Source organism: Aspergillus fijiensis (genome assembly GCF_003184825.1).
Source record: "Aspergillus fijiensis CBS 313.89 unplaced genomic scaffold BO72scaffold_36, whole genome shotgun sequence".
Lineage (NCBI taxonomy): Eukaryota > Fungi > Ascomycota > Eurotiomycetes > Eurotiales > Aspergillaceae > Aspergillus > Aspergillus fijiensis.
Window position 1 is genome coordinate 150,800 of NW_024469012.1, and position 16,233 is coordinate 167,032.

Sequence of the window (16,233 nt, forward strand, 5' to 3'; positions counted from 1 at the left end):
TAAGCCATAAAGATCTCGAACAACTGCCTGAGCAGATACTAGGTAGATACTACAAGGTACCTATGCCGCGCTTCCTTTTTTTATATTTCTCTACTTGACTCAATCCTTCTCGTGTTATCAATAGAAGGCGCAAAGGAGAAGGTGGAAACCTTAGCTAAGTTGCTCATACTTAACTGTCCCAAGACCAGATCAATTTACCTCATTGGATCTTCCAAGCTCGTCCTCAGCACAAAATCCCACTACAACGGACCCCTTACCAGTAAACCTGGAAGAAATCACACGGCCTTTTTCCCATCTTCCACCTTCTTCAATCTGTAAAGCTTGAACATTCTTGTCATCATAAAATGGAACAGGCCAGTCCAAGCCCACCCCCCACTGAGAAGCCAAACAACCCAACTTTTGTTACCTTCCCAGATCCAGCTACGGCTTGGCGCCCATGGCCAGACCCAACGCAATGGGGCTGGTCCATATAGTATTTGTGAGACCACACTCCGCGCATAATCGGAATTTGGCATGGCCCCATCCTGACTGTGAACCACGCGTCGATTGTACTCCTCTTCGATTGGGAGATACATTGAGTCGGGAGTGAGCGTACGTTTGATCCGAGCAATACGGGATTGTACACCTCCGGTGACGATCGTGGTGACATTGACCCTAGAAAGGTCAGAGATGCCTTTGCGGGCAAGAAGGAGGGCAGGGCGCATACCCGAAAGGAGCGAGTTCTACCCGTAAGGTATCACTGAATGAATGCAGGGCGGCCTTCGAGGCATTGTAGACCGACCCAAAGACATATGGAATAATCTGGGTCAGCATTAGCACCAGCCTGCAAATCCCGACGCGTCTCTCTCGGCTTTTAGTTTACGTGGTAGATGCATACCCCAGCGACACTTCCGACTTGTACAATGGTTCCTTTGGCTCTGATGAGAAGAGGCAAGAAAACCTGGCAAATGTAGATGACTGAAAAGAGGTTGGTTTCGAAAGTTGCGCGAACTTCCGAGAGCTCAGCCTCCATCGCTGGGACCGTGTAATCTGTCCATTGTGAGATCAGTCTTTATCCATTGATTACCCGACCATCACCAGTCAGAACTTACTGCGGCCTCTAAAGAGCATGTCAGCGCGTCAACTCAAACTGGGTATAAGGATTTCTCACGCATTATTCACTAGGTAATTGAGTCCCTTGCCCCCGAGTCTAGCATTGATGTCTGAGAAGCAAGACTGTACGCTTTCTTGGTCATCCACCTCAAGGCTCAACGTTTCAATACCGATTGATGCCAAATCTTGCAGGGTGTCTGCACTTCTTGCTGTCGCGAACACGCGTAGCCCATTTCTGTGGAACTCACGAGCCAGCGAGTTACCTATTCCACCGGGGGAACACCTATGTATCATTGCAGTCAGTTTCTATCCATTAAACGTTTGTGTAAGGCTGCTTCACAAGGTGTCATGCGAATCACAAGCACATCGAGGAGGTATTTTAAAGCTTACCCTGTGATTAGGACAGACATTTGCTTGTCATCGATGCCGGCCATTGTATGATATTTTGATTTGCGTGTTAATATCCGTAAGCCTCAGTACACAGGTGCTGTTTGGTACAATTGCAACTTTTGATCATAGCGGTCACACGGTTGGGGACATATATATGAACCTCGGCATTTACTCTTGTCATGAGCTTGCAGGGGTGGGATCATGCCAAGAAACCCTTTTCGTAGTGAGCATCGGTAAGTACCCGTGCGCGTGCCTGCCTGCCATTACCCTTGACAATCTGGAATAAGAGATCCATCTCATGTATAAAATAAATTACTCCGTGCAAAGGAAAGACATATGTGTAAAAAGCTAATTCTATCACAGATGACGATGATAGATGATGATTTGGCGCACAAGAATATTGCGAAAAAGATAACCCAATCCACAGGTCTCATAGCTTGCGTACAACATGAATCGGGTGATATATTCACTCAATACCTGCAGACATACTCGGCCTTATAAAAACCTGCCACTCCCCTCTAATTTGGAGGTTATTGATCTGGTATCCTGCGAAAGGCCCCGGGTACACAATCTGGGAGCTTGATAACTCAATCTGTATTATTGCTTCAGATCTACCCCGCTAAACTATAGTCTGGAATCCAATGAGGTGGGATCCCCAATGCACATGGTGTGGTCGCTAGTAACCAGGGACTAAGTGGCATAGAAATTCCGATTCCAGATGAAACCGGCTATGCTAGTACAAAACAGGAGATTGTTAGAGTTGACTTAACTTGGTCCATGATCCTCTTGAGCCACCAAGCACTAAGAGCCAGGTCTGACTATAGACAATCAGGTAAGGACGACTATAAAAACCTAAACTAGCAGAAGCCGTTCGGTCAAGGTGCGCGCCTTTTCTACCACTCACACGGTCCCCGACTCCCCATGGACAGACGGCTTGAGGAGCTTTGAAGCCACAGGACAGAGTTGATATATTTGAGTATATCTCCTGTAGTGCCATAGACGGACAGTACATGCATGGATACATTTTCGAAGCCCATACAAACATTACCTACAAACTAACATAGGCTACCGGAGGTCTCCGGACTCCGTCTCTGTGGAAGCGAGACTGCGGGGCAGTTCAGGGATTTAGCGGCCGGAACTGTAAGCTGATAGGTCCCTTGCATGTCTAGTTAGGCACTTGGCAGGCGGGCGATGGCGGGCAACCTTATCCTCTGCTTATCCCCAGTCTTTGGCTCTGTGCAGCCTTGACTCCCTTAGTGCGTCATTAAGTAAGGAAACCAAAAAAGGGAAAAAAAAAGAAGAGAAAACAAAAAAGACATAGAGAAGAAATTTCGAATTTGGATAATTATTTCTTCTTCAGTGTCCCTAAATTTACCCCTCATTGCTTGTCTTATCTTTTGTGGCACGATCATTTTCCAGAAAAATTTTCCCCCTCTACTTTCCGCTGCTGTGCTCAGTCAAAGTTCCAATCCACCAATCCACCAGATTCAATCCCGATCTCTCTACTATCGTACTCACTGTATTCAACACTTTGTGCCTAATTGCCTCTCCGCCGCCAAAATGACGCAAAAGTACTATGTCACCTATAACCAGGTATGCTTGCTTTTTTCTTTTTTGGCCCCTTGCAGACCAGACATTTGCGTCACCCCCCCTCTCGCGCAGTATCTCTCACTCGTTGAGACGAGGCGTTCATCACTGTCCGCGTGCGCGCACTGTCCCGCCAGTCCAGCATGAGTTTATCAACTTATTGTCAATAATTTGGTTAACGTCTATCGGAGCGTGATAGGTCCACAAACTATGCCAGGACTCTGCCGACAAGATCCTGTCCACTATCCGCCCTAATTTGATGATCGCCATTGGTGGTGGTGGTTATGTTCCTGCTCGTATCCTCCGGTTCGTGGCAGCCCACGTTGGGTGAAACCCAGAGGTGCCTATTCTAATTCTTCTCGTGCCTAGATCTTTCCTGAAGCGCTCGGGCGAGCCCAACATTCCCATCCAAGCCATCGGTTTGTCTCTCTACGAGGACCTCGGCCGCGGCGATCCCGAGGAGGTCCCTGGTACCAAGGTCACCCGGACACAGTGGCTCGACCTTAGCTCTTTGGAGATGTCGAATCTGATTGGCAAAAATATCCTCATTGTTGATGAGGTTGACGACACTCGCACGACCCTCGAATACGCCGTGCGCGAGCTCCAGAAGGATGTCGAGGACGCGCAGAAGCAGCTTGGACGGGAAGGCGAGAAGACGAACTTCTCTATTTTCGTGCTTCACGTAAGATATCTCTCCATGCTCTCCCACTCCCGAGAAGAACTTCGGAGTTTTCTGACCTGGTAAACAGAACAAGAACAAGTCCAAGAAGGGTGTCTTGCCAGCTGATATGATGGAATCCGGTCGTTACCATGCCGCGGTTACTACCGAGGATGTATGGATCTGCTATCCTTGGGAAGCCAAGTATGTTGTTCTTCCGCAATTTATCCAATGTTCTGCAGCCGTTAGGTGTTATTGACACACACTACCACAGGGACATTGATGAGCACGACCGATTGGCCAAGGAAAACCCTCTCTTCTAAGCTCCTTGTCCGTCAACACCTGCATGACTTATCCGACGCTCGATGCACCGGACCCGCCGTTCCTGCATCCCAGTTCATCTATTATGCATATACATCGCTTCGGTTTACAAGACACATTATACTCTTTTTTTCGACATTGGCCATTGCTGGATGGTGTTATTTGATTGATTTTTATAGAACAAAAGCAAGAGACCACTGAAGATCAAATCGTCTGGCTTTGCATGCCAAAATGCTGCGACTTTCTATTCGATGTGGACGATCCCGCCCGTTTCGCGAATGTGATATTTCGTCATGCCCACGGAACTAGAAAGACGGCCGTATCGTCTTCGAATACTGCGCTAACCCGTCCGAACCATCATAACTAGTTACGGGAAATCCCCACATCTCAGCGTACCCTGCTGGATCTTCGTCCGGCACAACAAGATTGAAGCAGCTCGGGTTATTGTCCTTGACCTAGCTGATCCTGGTCTAGATTGCCTATAGGACTCTGCATAGCTTAGATGACAGACTACTGCATCACAGGTGAAGCGATATAATTATAGGAATCATCCATTGGATAAATCCTAAGCTACAGCCAATCTTTTGCAGCCCCTGTAATATCGATCCTTGTCCGTAGCAATCAACGCTTGTGGATGTGCCGCACCAAACGCCAACCCCCCTCTCATATGCGATGCGTTATCGGATAAACATAAATTGTACAGATTCCACACAATAAAGTACATTGCTGGAGGTGTGAATGGTCCAACCGTCCGCCTGCGCTAATGACTTCAGTCAACGTCGATGTTCGCTCTGCGCAATTCGGCCTTGGCCTGTTCGATCTCCTTTTGCAGTTCCGTGTGCGCCTCCGGGACATCGTTGAAGGTGAGAATCGCTAAGCCCAAGCGGCCGAGGAGGTAGCATCCGAAGCATATCAGAGCATAGAAGGGAAGCTGGCTCAAAAAAGACGCAGATGGTCAGCGGGGTAAGAGGCAGGGGACAGAGAAAGAGCCGGGTTTCATTGCAGGACGTACGACAGGAATGATCTCATTCTGAATGGTTTCGTTGAGAGGAACAAGGCCCAGGTATAGAGAAAGGTAGAGCTGAATCCAGGACTTTGCATTAGCGATCAACATAGAATTGAGAGGGCGAGGCTATCCATCATACCGAGGAGACGAGCAGGAGAACGGAGAGGGTCTGCTGAGCACGCGTCATAGTGATTTGATGATCTTGGTTTGCCTGTTGAGTACGAGTCCGAGCACAAAACTGGGGATCAGGCCGATACAATGTGACGGACGAGGCGAAAGGTTTGTTGAAGGGGTGCTTTGAATTATAGGAATGAGTGACTAGATTGAAGAACCGCAGTGCTGTCCTTCTTCGCCGTATAGACGCGCTGTAGGTGAGACCGGCTGCGCCCCGTGGCCGCTGTGTCCACCGTACTGCTGCCGCCGCCCCTCATGACAGGTTGGCATCTGGTAAGATACCTTTCGTATTACCACATTACCAGTTTCTGTTGATGCTTGACACACTGGACACTACATTAACAGGAGAGCACTGCATTTCGCCCCCCCCACCCAAGATGCTAATGAAAGTAACTGGGGTTCCTCACTCGAATGCTATCAGATGAGAAGTAAGCAGTAAGAAGAACAGCTTCACCATGGTTATGTCGCATGTCGCAGACTGCAACAAAGTCCCAGGTATACCTCGACTTCGATACGCCTTGATCTGTCACGTTTGTCAGAACCAAGGTAATATTTAACTAATTGGTGCCTCACACTCCATGGTACTACCAACCTACTACCGATTCTCTCTTCTGCTTCAATCTACAAAGAGAAACCAGAAACATCTCATTTGTCTTTCAGTGGGAACCGAGACCCCGGGCCAAGGGAAGGGACAGATTCGTATATATATCCTTCCAGCGATACTCTCGACCTGACGGAAGATTCGGTTTTGGATAAAACTGATTTAGCCAGAAACAGAGGCCGCCATCTGCCCACCATTGTATCCGAGATACATTGGCTCAACTGAGGCTATCAAACAAGCTTGATGCACTGATACGTTGTTCAAACTGCAAATTGAAAGATGAGCACCGCACCAGACGTACTAAGGGCCAAAGAAGGCGATGATGTGGCCATTGGTTCGTCGTGTGCATTGACGGAAGCAGCGCTATCAAAGGGGATTGAGTGTCCAGACTTGGACCAAGTGTTCTCGACTTTGGCCCTCTCGCCTATGGGACTGGTGGTGGAAGAGTCTGAACCGGTGCCACTTGAAGATCAACAGTCTTTGTTGACTTCCTTACAGGAGTCGCTAAGGAAAGCAGAGGAGCGATGCACCATTGAAGCCTTTATAGACGATGAAAAGATTCTCTATAAACTCTGGAAATGCAGGACCAAGTATCTGCTACCGGCCGCTGAGGCTCTGGCTAATGGGAGTAGGAATGGTAAGGCAGCCGTCCATTGTAGCCATTGTTGGTATCCTAATCGAGCTACAGCACCTTGGCGCGTTTTGTATGGGCAAGCTGGTATACTAGACTTCTTTCTCCGGCTTGTAGCATCAACGGAGGCTATCGATGATGACCTTCTCCTGCAAGCATTGCGACTAGTCGGGAATTCCTGCGCTGATACGAGTAAGTTTCGCGTTTGTCCGTGCCATAGCGTAGTGTAGCACTGACTACTAGGTAGATGAGAACAGGGAGATCCTAGTTGAAAAAAACTACACCTCCGCCATTATACGACACCTGGCAAACACAAAGCTTATTCAGGTGGCTATACCTGTCCTATATAATATATGCATTGATTTCGGTAAATGCTGATTTGTACTCTTTCCGAATGGACATTCCTCAGAGCTGACATTGTATAGAACCCGCCCAGTCTCAGATAGCTGCCAACAAGATTACCTATATTCTCCTGAGATTGTTGAAGGATAACGCTTTTGCGAAGCACCAGGCTCTACTTGATTATGTCTACGAGCTTATTGAACTGGTTGGGGAACAAGGTATGCGTGACGAACGACCCTTGAGACTCTCCTTAGACTAACGGTATCCTCATAGAGCAAGGGATTTCCTCATCCCCAGATGCCACACTACTGCTTCTTCTAGACCTGCTGAATGAACAGAGGGCGAACTTATCTCCAGCGCACTATGCCTCTCTCGTTACCTGTCTCGGTGCTTACTTGAACAAAACGCGATTTCAAACCACGTGTCTGTCTAATGGCTTGATGCCCCAGGTTCTATCAGTTCTCGAGCGATCACTTTTATTCAATGATGAGGAATGTTCTAAAGAGGACATGCATGCCTTGGCACAGGCCCGGTTGAAGATAAATCAGACTCTAGCCGAAGTCTCCGCATTGCCGCTATTCGCAGAGCTCTATCCGCTTGATTCCGATCTTGTGCGCTTACTGGGCTCTTGGCTGGAGGCAAAGGAGGACCAGCTTCAGATCTGTTCGTGTGTTGTTCTTGGCAATCTGGCAAGATCGGACGCAGTCTGCGAAGAGATGGTTGAAAAGCTGAACATTCACAAGGCGCTCATATCGCTTCTGAGAAGCGAAGCCAGGGGTGCAGTGCTCCACTCTGCACTCGGCTTTTTAAAAAACCTGGCAGTTGCCGGTATCAATAAAGTTCGGCTCGGAGAGGCAGGCCTTATTCCTGCCGTTTCAAGCCTCTGGCAGTATGAGACAGTCCCCCAGGTCCAGTTTGTTGCAACTAGCATCACACGGCAGGTGATCATCTCCTCGGTGGGGAACATCGCTCGCTTGCTTGAGGAGGCTCCCGTGGGTGACAAGGAGGTCGAGGGTGAAGGGAAGACCTACCTCTCATTGCTCCTCGCGCTGTTTGAAAAAACAGACTCAGCCCCCATCAAAACGGAGATTGGGCGCATCGTGGCTTCTATATGCCGCACCTTGGTCCCCAGAGTGCGTGAGAAGGATAGCGATGCCGAGGGCCTCCTTAGAAAAGCCTTTGAGCTGCACGACGATGTTTCCTTACCTGTGGGTGCCATGATCACCCAGTCACAATGGCCAGTTGTTCGGAGCGAGGGCTGGTTTACTCTTGCTTTGATGGCGTCGACACAAGGTGGGTTGATTGTAGCCTCGAAATGTATAGAGAAAATGGGCATTCTGCCAGTGCTCGAGGAAGTGCTTGCTGCAGATTCTACCGATTCCACCGAGGCGGACAACCTGCAACTCAACAAGGATCGCGGCAACATCATCGTGCTTATGCAAGAGTTGCTGAAGAGTGATGTAAGTTGATCCGGACTCTAATCACCGCGTCTGCGATACACTAATCATATTCTACAGTTGGACACCCTCCCGGATTCTTCGAAGGCCAGTATGCAAAGACTGATGAACAGCCATGCCTCCAGACACCTTCAGCTCACTAACTGAAAAAGCACAATTAACCAACCTTATAAGGCATGTCAATCGGAGAAAGAGCAAGGTGCTCACATACCCACATCAAAGCTTAAATTTAAATTTTTCGATATCTATCGCTGATCCTAAATGTGCATTTCAGTCCACCAATAATTCCTAAATAGAACACCCATGGTGCTGCTCTAGTTAAATCCCGGCCACAGAAAGCCTATATGCCTTTACAGATAGCCTCTTCTGCAAACGATTGATATCGTTTGAGCAAATCAGTAGAATCTAGTCCCTCCGGACCCTGGCTGCTTAAATAGTGTACAGCCAATCCTTTCCCATCAATTATACTATTTTCCCCCCTTTGGTCGTCTGCGAGGGTTTGCAAAAATGTCATGCCATCGAACTCCGTGAGCAACCAACCCGTTGCGACACTGCCCCAGAAGCAAAGGAAGTTCAGGCTGACGTTTGTTGACGGCACACTCCACGTGGGGAATTTGTACCGATTGAGATGATTCAGCTCCAAGTGGTGCAGAAAAGAGTAATGTTGCTGAGCGTTGACAGTCCAGTGATGCATACTAGGCCCTTCCGGAGCGTGCTTCGACATACTGATGGGAGTGCGGCTATAGTTGCTGTAGCCCGAAAGGAGCCATCGGTGGCTGGTGAAGGGCGGAGCGAATTCCTTCTTCACGGTAAAATAATTGGGCCCCTGCCATGGCGGGAGATGCGAGGCACGCCAATCGTGCATGTCGGCCTCGGATGACGACTGCGTGGGGCTCAGCTCCGGGAGATAAGGCAAGGCGACGCTGGCATGGCTGTGGAGGGCCTCCAAGGCTGCTTCGTTGATGACGTTCGCCGAAACCAAGGGCAGACCGGAGTGTTCGAGCTTGGTCTTGACGATCGTCGAAATCGTATGGTCTTCTAGAAACACGATGTCGCCATCGATCCAAATGTACAGTGTGTCCTGCTTCAATCGATCCAGTTGCGAACCGGGCTCTCCCTGCGCGAGCGTGTACAATGGGTTCTGCTCGACTATCGATGCGAGCCATTCCAGGCCCCTCGTATCGTTCGTTTGGGGCAGAAACACGACTTGATCAACGAAACCATGGTTGGAAACGAGATTGTTCTTGCGGTCCAAGTAAGCCGATGAACTTTTGGCACTACAGAAAGCGGTCCTTACTCACTTGCAAATAACAATCCAGAATCTCGGTGCGCTGCCACTGGCGGAACGGAACCAAGGCAACGATATCAAAGCCCTGGGGCTTGTCGAATTCACCCGAGCCTTCGGAGTAGGCATAGAAGGGAGCGAGCGAACTGTTCTTTCCGAGTCTAGGTAGGATGCCCCAGCTAAAAGACCATCGGCCGAAGCAGTGAGGGACTATTATGACCCTGAGCAGACAAAGGCACAGGAAAGTGAGGCATAGCGAGAAGGGCGTCCACCAAGGGCGTTTCGGCGCAGTGTCACGAAGGGATTCGGGATCACGTTTGTAGTCAGAATGGCCCATGTTTGAGATCGAATGATCAGATTGACTTGAAATGTCTTCACATTTCCGCAGAGCTTGGTCTAGGTAGAAAGCTATCGAGCGACTTCGAGTGCAGTGGGCTCTATGTTATAGATTACAGTTACCGCAGAAGCAGAGACAGAGACCTGTTTTCGTCGATAGTTCATGCCAAGTAAACGCATGACAGCCGGATTTGGACTTTTTGCCGAGTCAACCGAGTCGAGCGAGAGGAGAGTTCCCCGGTGACAAATTGACAAATCTCCTTTGCTGATGATCGGAAAAAGCGGGTATGGACAGAAAGATTCCAGAACCAAGGGTCGGCCATATCGCTTAGTACTTACATAGTACTACATATGAATAGTACTAAGTAGTTTGTCTGTTGATCATTCTGGTGTTGTTGATGCTGGTGATGACGATGGTGACGATGACGTCGCAACCACGTGCTCGGCCACTGCCCGCCGCCCGCGCTGCTCCAATTCTCACTCACTCACTCACTCACTCACTCTGCTCTTTTCTTCCCTTCTTCTCTAACACTGATGGCCGTCCCCCTCTTATCATTATGCTCACGCGGGGCCTCTGTCTTGCTCTTCAATGACCGTTCTATCCGCTACTCGAAACTTTTCTATATGAGAATATGAGGACGGCCGTCCTCTTTGGCCGCTTCATTGTGTGTCGTGGTAGAGGCCCGCCGCTACTATCCCGCTTTCCCCATTTGTCTCGACCGCGCTTCGGCCGTCAGCCAATATGGTCGCGACAATCCGGATCGAGACGTTCAGGAAATGCCCCTGGATGTCGGAGGGTACTCCTTGCTGCGCTGGCTCCGGGGGCATTTTTGAAGCTTGCCGAGGAAGGGAACGGGGAACGTGGCAAGACAAGTGAGATGCAGATGCTTGAAGTCTCACGCCGAGAGATCCAGAAGAAAGTCGACGAGGAAGCAAGGGGTTTGTCGAGGCTCTGGCAAACCTTGGTACTTTACGGGTATCGCTTCGTATACGATCCGATAGCTACCGGTTTTCGCTTTGTCCACCTGCTCATTATTTTCCTGCCTGTCGTGTTCACGGCACCCATCTTATGCCTTGGAGGACATGGGAAGAATCGGGAAGCGGTGCCGTTGGGGACCATTTGGTGGTACAAGTTCCTAGTGCGGTCCATGGAACGTGCAGGCCCAGCGTTCATCAAGGTAAGTCCCAAGCCGTATACTTTTGCTTGCTACACTTTGTAACAGACGTCTCTTCTTTAGCTCGGACAATGGGCAGCATCACGTACCGACATATTTCCTCCCGATCTGTGTGACATCATGTCTTCTCTCCACTCGAATGCGCCTGCACACTCCTTACGCCAGACCAAGAAGATCATAAGTAAGGCCTTCAACAACCTGCCCTTCGAAGATATCTTCGAAGAATTTCATGAGGAGCCCCTGGGAGTAGGGGCCATCGCCCAGGTCTATAAAGCAAAATTGAAACCCAACCTCGCGGGAACAGACGATGGTGAGTTCGACGGTCAACCGTCCGGTTTACGGAGGAAGGTCCGAAAGAATGTGGAGGCATTGGTCAAGAGCAGCCCCCAGCGGGTCCCTTCGTCATACGTAGCCGTCAAAGTGCTGCATCCCAAGGTGGAGCGCATGATCCATAGGGACTTGAAGATCATGTCCTTCTTTGCCTCGGTGATCAATGCCATTCCTACAATGCACTGGTTGTCTTTGCCGGACGAAGTCAACCAATTCGGAGAGATGATGAAGCTGCAGCTCGATTTGAGGATCGAAGCAGCAAACCTGGTCATGTTTCGGGAGAAATTCAGAACCCGGACTACAGCCTGGTTTCCTTATCCGTACATAGACTATTCGACCCGAGAGGTGCTCGTGGAAGAGTTCGCCCAGGGAATCTCCCTCTCGACCTTCCTTGACGTCGGCGGAGGGGTTTACCAACGAGAAATCGCCAATGAGGGCCTGGATGCATTCCTTCACATGCTATTGATCGACAACTTTGTCCACGCTGATTTACACCCAGGAAACATCATGGTACGATTCTATCAGCCAAGTGAATTGGACCTGTCTCTCCGCAACAAAAGCCGTGCATCGGATGCGCCAACTACAGCTGAGGTTGATGTCACAGAGTCTGTGCTTGCTCGGCTGCGACCGCATGCCGGTAATCGGCGTGATTGGGAGTCGGTACTTGACCAGTTGAACGCAGAAGGATATCGACCACAACTTATCTTTATTGATACCGGACTCGTGACTCAATTAAACGACCTCAACCGCCAAAATTTCATCGATTTGTTTCGCGCGATTGCCGAGTTTGATGGATACCGAGCGGGTGAGCTTATGGTTGAGCGCTGCCGCCAGCCAGAAGCTGTGATTGACCCTCATTACTTTGCATTGAGAATGGAGCATCTGGTCTTGAACGTCAAGTCGCGGACGTTCGCACTGGGCAGCGTCAAAATTGGCGATGTTCTGAGTGAGGTGCTGTCCATGGTCCGAAGTCATCATGTTCGGATGGAAGGGGATTTCGTCAATGTCGTCATCTCCTGTCTTCTTCTCGAGGGTATTGGCCGGAACTTGGATCCGGATCTCGATCTATTCAAAAGGTGGGCCTGTCCGATGAATGACGCGCAAAGCTTCTATACTGATGCAGCCGATAGTGCCCTGCCAATACTGCGAAAACTCGGTTCGAATGTCACTTCCCTGAGATCCGTTCGGTCCGGGGATGTGTCTATGCTCCGTATTTGGGTTGGACTTGAAGCGCGTGAACTGCTGCAGAGCAGCATCGACAGCGTTGAACAGTGCGTCAAATATGACTTGCTGTCCCCTAACATTTGAAGAGAGATCGAATCAGAAGGTCAACAGCAAGTCCTTGGCACTGATGTACAGAATCGCGTAATCTTATTGATACTTAGAACATCGATAGAATATGAACCACGATGAATACAAATCGCGATGCAACCGCCGCATTAACAAATTCAGAACGCACTCTATAATACATGTAGAACAGATTCCAGAACGAAGTATAGATTCGCGGCGCCAAGTAGAGAAATGAGAAAATCATACCTGAGCCGAGTACAAGAAATCATTGCGGTCGTTGTCCTCCACGGACAACTTGACCGTTGAAGGAGCTCACAGTAAAAGGTAGTAAAGAATACATGATACATGAGAGGGGTGTGATATAAATGAAAAGCCACAGAAAACAGGAGAACAGTCCCATAGAGTAGGACTATTGGTCAGACGCCCGCGCCTTCTCGGAGTGTATACCAGTGCAAAAGATGCAAGAAATTCAACATTGACCACATTCACGATCGGTTAGTTTCCGCCATTCTCTCGAACTGAGGCGCCGCTAGCCCGCCACCAAACATCTCCTCCCCATCTCATCAGCCGCTCAACGGCAGCGGTCGGTGAGTCCAGAGCGGGTCTGATATCGAGGAAGAACACCGGTTCTCCATTGGGTTCCGGTGGGCCGGAATAGTAGTCGATAACATAACGAACCTCCTTCGGGCCCGCTGGGGTCTGTCGCATCACAAACCAGTCGTGTCTATCAAAGGGCGGGCTTGATCTGTAGTAAGAAAACGATAGTATTAGTAAAAGACACGGACGCGCATGAATGGCGAACAACAGTGTGGGGGAATACTAACTCAAACCTAGCCGGATAAATCCAGCCTAGGGCTTGAAGAATCCGTGCCTTGGGCGTCAGCTCCTGCGGCCGGCCCTGGAACCGGATGAGCCGCGGCGCAGGGGTCTGCTGGGAAGAGCCAGAGATCTGTTCCCGGAGTTCCTCCATTGCGAGGTTCTCTTCTCCACGTCGACACTTCTCCCAGCCCTCCGCGAGGCCCTTGGAAAAAATGCGCTCCCATCGCACGATCTCGTCCCAGGCACCCTCATTCAAAAAGTTATGGACGGCAACCATCGCCTCAACAGCATCCTGCGGAGTATCGGTATAGCCCTTGCGAAGCATAGCATTGTACATCTGTTGCGGAGAAGGGTATTCCCAGTTGCCTTCGGTGTCCGATCTTGGGATGGATGAAAGTTCCCGTTCCACGGGGAGATCCACAGTCTGGTTAGGAGCTTTTTCCTGAGAGATAGAAGCGAACATATAATTCAGAGGGTTCAGTTTCGAAAGAGTGGACTTCGTCTCGCCTGGGGTAGCGGATGGTGGTGGTGGTGTTTGATCTCTTGGAGATTGCGGCTTGGGTGGCGCATAGAAAGGGGAGTCAGTAGGTCGGACCGGACAGGCACTCGGAGCCTCCGAAGCAGCTGGAGTCGGCGAAGCAGAAGTGGTACTGGAAACGTGCATGGGACACCCCGGCTAGGCACGAGAATTAGTGATTTTGACCTGTTCCTTAGCGTCACAAAATAGACATACCGGAGGCGAGGCGTCGAAGGCCGCCAGCGGGTTCGGAGCCGCGGGAGTAGGCTTGGGTTGTGTATCTGCCCAGAACCAGCCCATGCTGTAAGAAAATATGCCGGTGGAGATGACAAGGGTTGGTAGCTGAAATAGACAGAGATGATGCCGACGATGTCAAGCAAGGCCTTGTTATTCGAATCTGCGAACGGTCAACAGAAACTGGCGTCACAGAAAAAAACAACTTTTTCCCAGATTTGAAATCCGGAGGAAATCCCGCCCGCCCGCCGCCCGCCGCCCGCCGCCCACGTGATGTCTGTAGTTTGGCGACCAATTATTAGTAGCCGATATACAATGCAGGTATCTCGAGATCTGTCATTCTTGCTCTCGCTATATTGTATATGTACAGTTTCGCAACTTTGAGTGGCTATTGTGATGCAAAGCTCTTGAAGACCTAGAACAATATTCCAGTTGTGATCAAATGACGCCTTGCTATTCTTCGAACGCCCTACAAAAACATGGAATCACTTAGGCCCGCAAGAACATTCCCCCGAGTCAATTGGATGGATTAAACGTTATGCCCTTTACTTTGGACAAAGGTGATCGAAAAGACGAAGTGTGTTGAGGGTCAATGCATTACTCACACGGAATTGGCCCAAATTTCTCTGAATTGGAAAAGAGGTATTTAAGCGGCTCATCCCTGGACATCGTTCACCAGCCTTGTAAGCAGCGCATACCCGAAAGCGATGGCAAAGCCTAGCCAAATCTTGTTGCGGCGAACCCAGCTTTGGCCTGCTTCTCGCGCGACATGGCCACCCTCCACAACAACTCCCAAACCTGGAGCACTACCGTTGGGCCGTCTGCGGAGAGCACTGGTTTCTGGGGAGCATTTGGCGGCAGCATTGGGGTCCGGTAGAAGCTGGCCTGTGTTCGTGTCGATGCGGCTGTCTTTCATCCATCTCCAATTCTCGTGGTCGAGCTCTGGCCATTCCGTACGGAATTTCAATCCACCATCTCCAGCCTTGACATTGTTGATTCCTCTGGCAGAAGGGGTGACTCCAGGTGTAGCACTGATGTGAGAGCCTCCACCAGTGGAATTCCACCATCTTGACCGTGCAGCTAGCACCCTCCGTTCCGCCTCCGAAGCACTCACGCTCCCAGTGGTCATCTCTTCGCTTGTCATGAAAGAGAGCAGTCCGATCAGAATCGTGGACACCTCCCAGGCCGGATTGAATGACTTTGGATGGAAGTCGCTGATGCTGAGGCAAAGGCGAGTGGATGGTTGGAACCGACCACTCGGGGTGTGCATGCGGATGGCGGGTGGCGCAAATGGGTATTCAGGGGGAAACATCAGAGTTCCCCAGTATTGACCATTTTCGTAAGGCGTACCCGGAGGGCCGGTGAGGATGTAATGCCACCTGATCAAGAAGGTATATTAGCATTAATCCAAGAATGAACGGCTCGAGCCAAATCACGGGGTGAGGGGTGCACACTCGAGGATGTTGGTTTCTGAGGGGTGGGCAATGATGTATGGCGGGGGATTCTTCTGAATATTTTGATATTCGCGAGTGAGCTGCTTTAAGATTAGACAAGACTGCATAAATGGCCGCAAGCAGGGAGATAATCGACCCACCCGTTTATAGGCTGCCTTGGTCGCCATGCTGTATAGTTCGTAGCAACGGCCGTGCGACGCACGTCGGGCTATTGAAAATGAGAGATGGATAGGGGTTAGAAAAGAAACCCAGAAAGAAAGAAGGTAGTAAAAATCAAATCAGGACGCAAGACAGTTCTCCTTTTTGTATAATGCAGGCAGGTTGCTCATGAAAGTGAATGTTGGTAAGACACAAAAAGGATGAAACGCCAGAAGTCTGGAGCAGCGGCTGGACGACCCGAAAGGCTAACTAACTAACAACTAACTTAACTATACTCCGTAAGTTAAGCGCCCCTCCCTCTCCCCATCCTTCGGACCACTGGTCACGTGCGCGGGAGGATCGCCTCAGTCCGTCCGAGGTCCTCGCATCACCGTG

The 16,233-nt window shown here is 50.0% G+C and overlaps 8 protein-coding genes across 8 annotated transcripts; 3 read left to right on the forward strand and 5 right to left on the reverse strand.

The window, feature by feature from the left end:
- Positions 1-74: 74 nt before the first annotated feature.
- On the reverse strand, positions 75-1,611 carry BO72DRAFT_432960 (SDR family oxidoreductase). Its single transcript, XM_040943182.1, has 6 exons — positions 1,483-1,611; positions 1,151-1,375; positions 1,092-1,099; positions 878-1,029; positions 707-801; positions 75-654 (listed from the first exon to the last, which is right to left on the reverse strand). The coding sequence occupies exons 1-6, from the start codon at positions 1,524-1,526 to the stop codon at positions 276-278; spliced, it is 903 nt and encodes a 300-aa protein (XP_040799561.1). The 5' UTR covers positions 1,527-1,611; the 3' UTR covers positions 75-275.
- Positions 1,612-2,968: 1,357 nt separating this feature from the next.
- On the forward strand, positions 2,969-4,181 carry BO72DRAFT_449750 (xanthine phosphoribosyltransferase). The gene is made up of 4 exons (XM_040945094.1): positions 2,969-3,375; positions 3,439-3,751; positions 3,819-3,931; positions 4,002-4,181. Exons 1-4 carry the CDS (start codon positions 3,329-3,331, stop codon positions 4,048-4,050), a joined length of 522 nt encoding a protein of 173 aa, XP_040799562.1. The 5' UTR covers positions 2,969-3,328; the 3' UTR covers positions 4,051-4,181.
- Positions 4,182-4,340: 159 nt separating this feature from the next.
- On the reverse strand, positions 4,341-5,356 carry BO72DRAFT_408056 (dolichol-phosphate mannosyltransferase subunit 3). The gene is made up of 3 exons (XM_040942371.1): positions 5,194-5,356; positions 5,061-5,129; positions 4,341-4,979 (listed from the first exon to the last, which is right to left on the reverse strand). The coding sequence occupies exons 1-3, from the start codon at positions 5,239-5,241 to the stop codon at positions 4,818-4,820; spliced, it is 279 nt and encodes a 92-aa protein (XP_040799563.1). The 5' UTR covers positions 5,242-5,356; the 3' UTR covers positions 4,341-4,817.
- A 470-nt stretch (positions 5,357-5,826) lies between these two features.
- On the forward strand, positions 5,827-8,562 carry BO72DRAFT_432970 (putative GTP binding protein). Its single transcript, XM_040943183.1, has 6 exons — positions 5,827-6,466; positions 6,518-6,652; positions 6,708-6,827; positions 6,886-7,020; positions 7,076-8,262; positions 8,320-8,562. Exons 1-6 carry the CDS (start codon positions 6,109-6,111, stop codon positions 8,404-8,406), a joined length of 2,022 nt encoding a protein of 673 aa, XP_040799564.1. The 5' UTR covers positions 5,827-6,108; the 3' UTR covers positions 8,407-8,562.
- On the reverse strand, positions 8,470-10,023 carry BO72DRAFT_408061 (uncharacterized protein). The gene is made up of 2 exons (XM_040942372.1): positions 9,561-10,023; positions 8,470-9,502 (listed from the first exon to the last, which is right to left on the reverse strand). The coding sequence occupies exons 1-2, from the start codon at positions 9,879-9,881 to the stop codon at positions 8,600-8,602; spliced, it is 1,224 nt and encodes a 407-aa protein (XP_040799565.1). The 5' UTR covers positions 9,882-10,023; the 3' UTR covers positions 8,470-8,599.
- A 174-nt stretch (positions 10,024-10,197) lies between these two features.
- On the forward strand, positions 10,198-13,048 carry BO72DRAFT_168351 (ABC1 kinase family protein). Its single transcript, XM_040939357.1, has 3 exons — positions 10,198-11,058; positions 11,119-12,461; positions 12,516-13,048. The coding sequence occupies exons 1-3, from the start codon at positions 10,513-10,515 to the stop codon at positions 12,691-12,693; spliced, it is 2,067 nt and encodes a 688-aa protein (XP_040799566.1). The 5' UTR covers positions 10,198-10,512; the 3' UTR covers positions 12,694-13,048.
- On the reverse strand, positions 12,731-14,476 carry BO72DRAFT_449755 (holocytochrome c synthase CYC3). Its single transcript, XM_040945095.1, has 3 exons — positions 14,228-14,476; positions 13,500-14,170; positions 12,731-13,420 (listed from the first exon to the last, which is right to left on the reverse strand). Exons 1-3 carry the CDS (start codon positions 14,309-14,311, stop codon positions 13,171-13,173), a joined length of 1,005 nt encoding a protein of 334 aa, XP_040799567.1. The 5' UTR covers positions 14,312-14,476; the 3' UTR covers positions 12,731-13,170.
- Positions 14,477-14,531: 55 nt separating this feature from the next.
- Positions 14,532-16,095, reverse strand: BO72DRAFT_408070 (ubiquitin-conjugating enzyme E2). Its single transcript, XM_040942373.1, has 3 exons — positions 15,840-16,095; positions 15,700-15,779; positions 14,532-15,624 (listed from the first exon to the last, which is right to left on the reverse strand). Exons 1-3 carry the CDS (start codon positions 15,864-15,866, stop codon positions 14,901-14,903), a joined length of 831 nt encoding a protein of 276 aa, XP_040799568.1. The 5' UTR covers positions 15,867-16,095; the 3' UTR covers positions 14,532-14,900.
- Between the last annotated feature and the right edge of the window lie 138 nt (positions 16,096-16,233).

Coding starts and splice junctions, on each gene's coding strand:
- BO72DRAFT_432960 (XM_040943182.1), bottom strand. CDS start 1,526: ATGGCCGGCATCGATGACAAGCAAATGTCTGTCCTAATCACAGG. Junction 802..877: donor AAGTCGGAAGTGTCGCTGGG/GTATGCATCTAC, acceptor ATGCTGACCCAG/ATTATTCCATATGTCTTTGG. Junction 655..706: donor GTAGAACTCGCTCCTTTCGG/GTATGCGCCCTG, acceptor TGACCTTTCTAG/GGTCAATGTCACCACGATCG.
- BO72DRAFT_449750 (XM_040945094.1), top strand. CDS start 3,329: ATGATCGCCATTGGTGGTGGTGGTTATGTTCCTGCTCGTATCCTCCG. Junction 3,376..3,438: donor GTTCCTGCTCGTATCCTCCG/GTTCGTGGCAGC, acceptor TCTCGTGCCTAG/ATCTTTCCTGAAGCGCTCGG. Junction 3,752..3,818: donor TCTCTATTTTCGTGCTTCAC/GTAAGATATCTC, acceptor CCTGGTAAACAG/AACAAGAACAAGTCCAAGAA.
- BO72DRAFT_408056 (XM_040942371.1), bottom strand. CDS start 5,241: ATGACGCGTGCTCAGCAGACCCTCTCCGTTCTCCTGCTCGTCTCCTCG. Junction 5,130..5,193: donor TTCTCCTGCTCGTCTCCTCG/GTATGATGGATA, acceptor TCCTGGATTCAG/CTCTACCTTTCTCTATACCT. Junction 4,980..5,060: donor AGAATGAGATCATTCCTGTC/GTACGTCCTGCA, acceptor TTTTTGAGCCAG/CTTCCCTTCTATGCTCTGAT.
- BO72DRAFT_432970 (XM_040943183.1), top strand. CDS start 6,109: ATGAGCACCGCACCAGACGTACTAAGGGCCAAAGAAGGCGATGATGTG. Junction 6,467..6,517: donor GGCTAATGGGAGTAGGAATG/GTAAGGCAGCCG, acceptor ATCGAGCTACAG/CACCTTGGCGCGTTTTGTAT. Junction 7,021..7,075: donor TGAACTGGTTGGGGAACAAG/GTATGCGTGACG, acceptor GTATCCTCATAG/AGCAAGGGATTTCCTCATCC.
- BO72DRAFT_408061 (XM_040942372.1), bottom strand. CDS start 9,881: ATGGGCCATTCTGACTACAAACGTGATCCCGAATCCCTTCGTGACACT. Junction 9,503..9,560: donor TTCTGGATTGTTATTTGCAA/GTGAGTAAGGAC, acceptor TTGGACCGCAAG/AACAATCTCGTTTCCAACCA.
- BO72DRAFT_168351 (XM_040939357.1), top strand. CDS start 10,513: ATGAGGACGGCCGTCCTCTTTGGCCGCTTCATTGTGTGTCGTGGTAGA. Junction 11,059..11,118: donor CAGGCCCAGCGTTCATCAAG/GTAAGTCCCAAG, acceptor TCTCTTCTTTAG/CTCGGACAATGGGCAGCATC. Junction 12,462..12,515: donor GATCTCGATCTATTCAAAAG/GTGGGCCTGTCC, acceptor TGCAGCCGATAG/TGCCCTGCCAATACTGCGAA.
- BO72DRAFT_449755 (XM_040945095.1), bottom strand. CDS start 14,311: ATGGGCTGGTTCTGGGCAGATACACAACCCAAGCCTACTCCCGCGGCT. Junction 14,171..14,227: donor CCTTCGACGCCTCGCCTCCG/GTATGTCTATTT, acceptor TCTCGTGCCTAG/CCGGGGTGTCCCATGCACGT. Junction 13,421..13,499: donor ATTTATCCGGCTAGGTTTGA/GTTAGTATTCCC, acceptor TTCTTACTACAG/ATCAAGCCCGCCCTTTGATA.
- BO72DRAFT_408070 (XM_040942373.1), bottom strand. CDS start 15,866: ATGGCGACCAAGGCAGCCTATAAACGG. Junction 15,780..15,839: donor CCAAGGCAGCCTATAAACGG/GTGGGTCGATTA, acceptor ATCTTAAAGCAG/CTCACTCGCGAATATCAAAA. Junction 15,625..15,699: donor TCAGAAACCAACATCCTCGA/GTGTGCACCCCT, acceptor CTTCTTGATCAG/GTGGCATTACATCCTCACCG.